General features: G+C 56.5%; 1 protein-coding gene across 1 annotated transcript in view; it reads left to right on the forward strand.

Annotated features, from left to right (window-relative positions):
- The window catches only part of EMH_0084440 (uncharacterized protein), a gene marked incomplete at both ends in the record, with an annotated part of 1,914 nt that overhangs the window by 200 nt on the left and 1,201 nt on the right, over window positions 1-513 (forward strand). The window contains one exon of the mRNA XM_013500762.1: window positions 174-511. Coding sequence (XP_013356216.1) covers window positions 174-511 — 338 coding nt within the window. The remainder of the gene's footprint in view (window positions 1-173; window positions 512-513) is intronic.

The following is a 513-nucleotide window of genomic DNA, read 5'->3' on the forward strand; positions in this document are numbered from 1 at the left end:
GCAGCAGCAACAGCAGCAGCAGCAGCAGCAGCAGCAGCTGCTGCTGCTGCTGCTGCTGCCTTGTAAGACGAAGCTGCAGCAGCAGCTGCTGCCGATAAAGAAAACGGCTAATCGTTTTATTTATATTTTTATACAGCAGCAGAAGACAGCTGCAGCAGCTGCTGCCTGCTAAGCAGCAGCAGCAGCAGCAACAGCAGCAGCAGCAGCAGCAGCAGCAACAGAGCCGGGGGGCCCTCTAAGAACCGTAGAAGGAACAGCAGCAGCTGCAGCAGCAGCAACAGCAGCAGCAGCAGCAGCAGCAACAACAACAGCAGCTGCATTAACAACAGCAACAACAGCATCCACAGCAGCAGCAGCAGCAACTGCAGCAGCAGCAGCAACTGCTCCAGCAGCAACTGGAACAGTAGCAGCAGCAGCAGCAACTGCTACAGTAGCAGCAGCGGCAGCAGCAGCAGCAAGAACCACAGCAGCAGCAGCAGCAGCAAGAACAGGAGCAGCTGCAGCAGCAAGAAC

Source organism: Eimeria mitis, genomic scaffold (genome assembly GCF_000499745.2).
Source record: "Eimeria mitis Houghton genomic scaffold, Emh_scaff5815, whole genome shotgun sequence".
Taxonomy (NCBI): Eukaryota; Apicomplexa; class Conoidasida; order Eucoccidiorida; family Eimeriidae; genus Eimeria; species Eimeria mitis.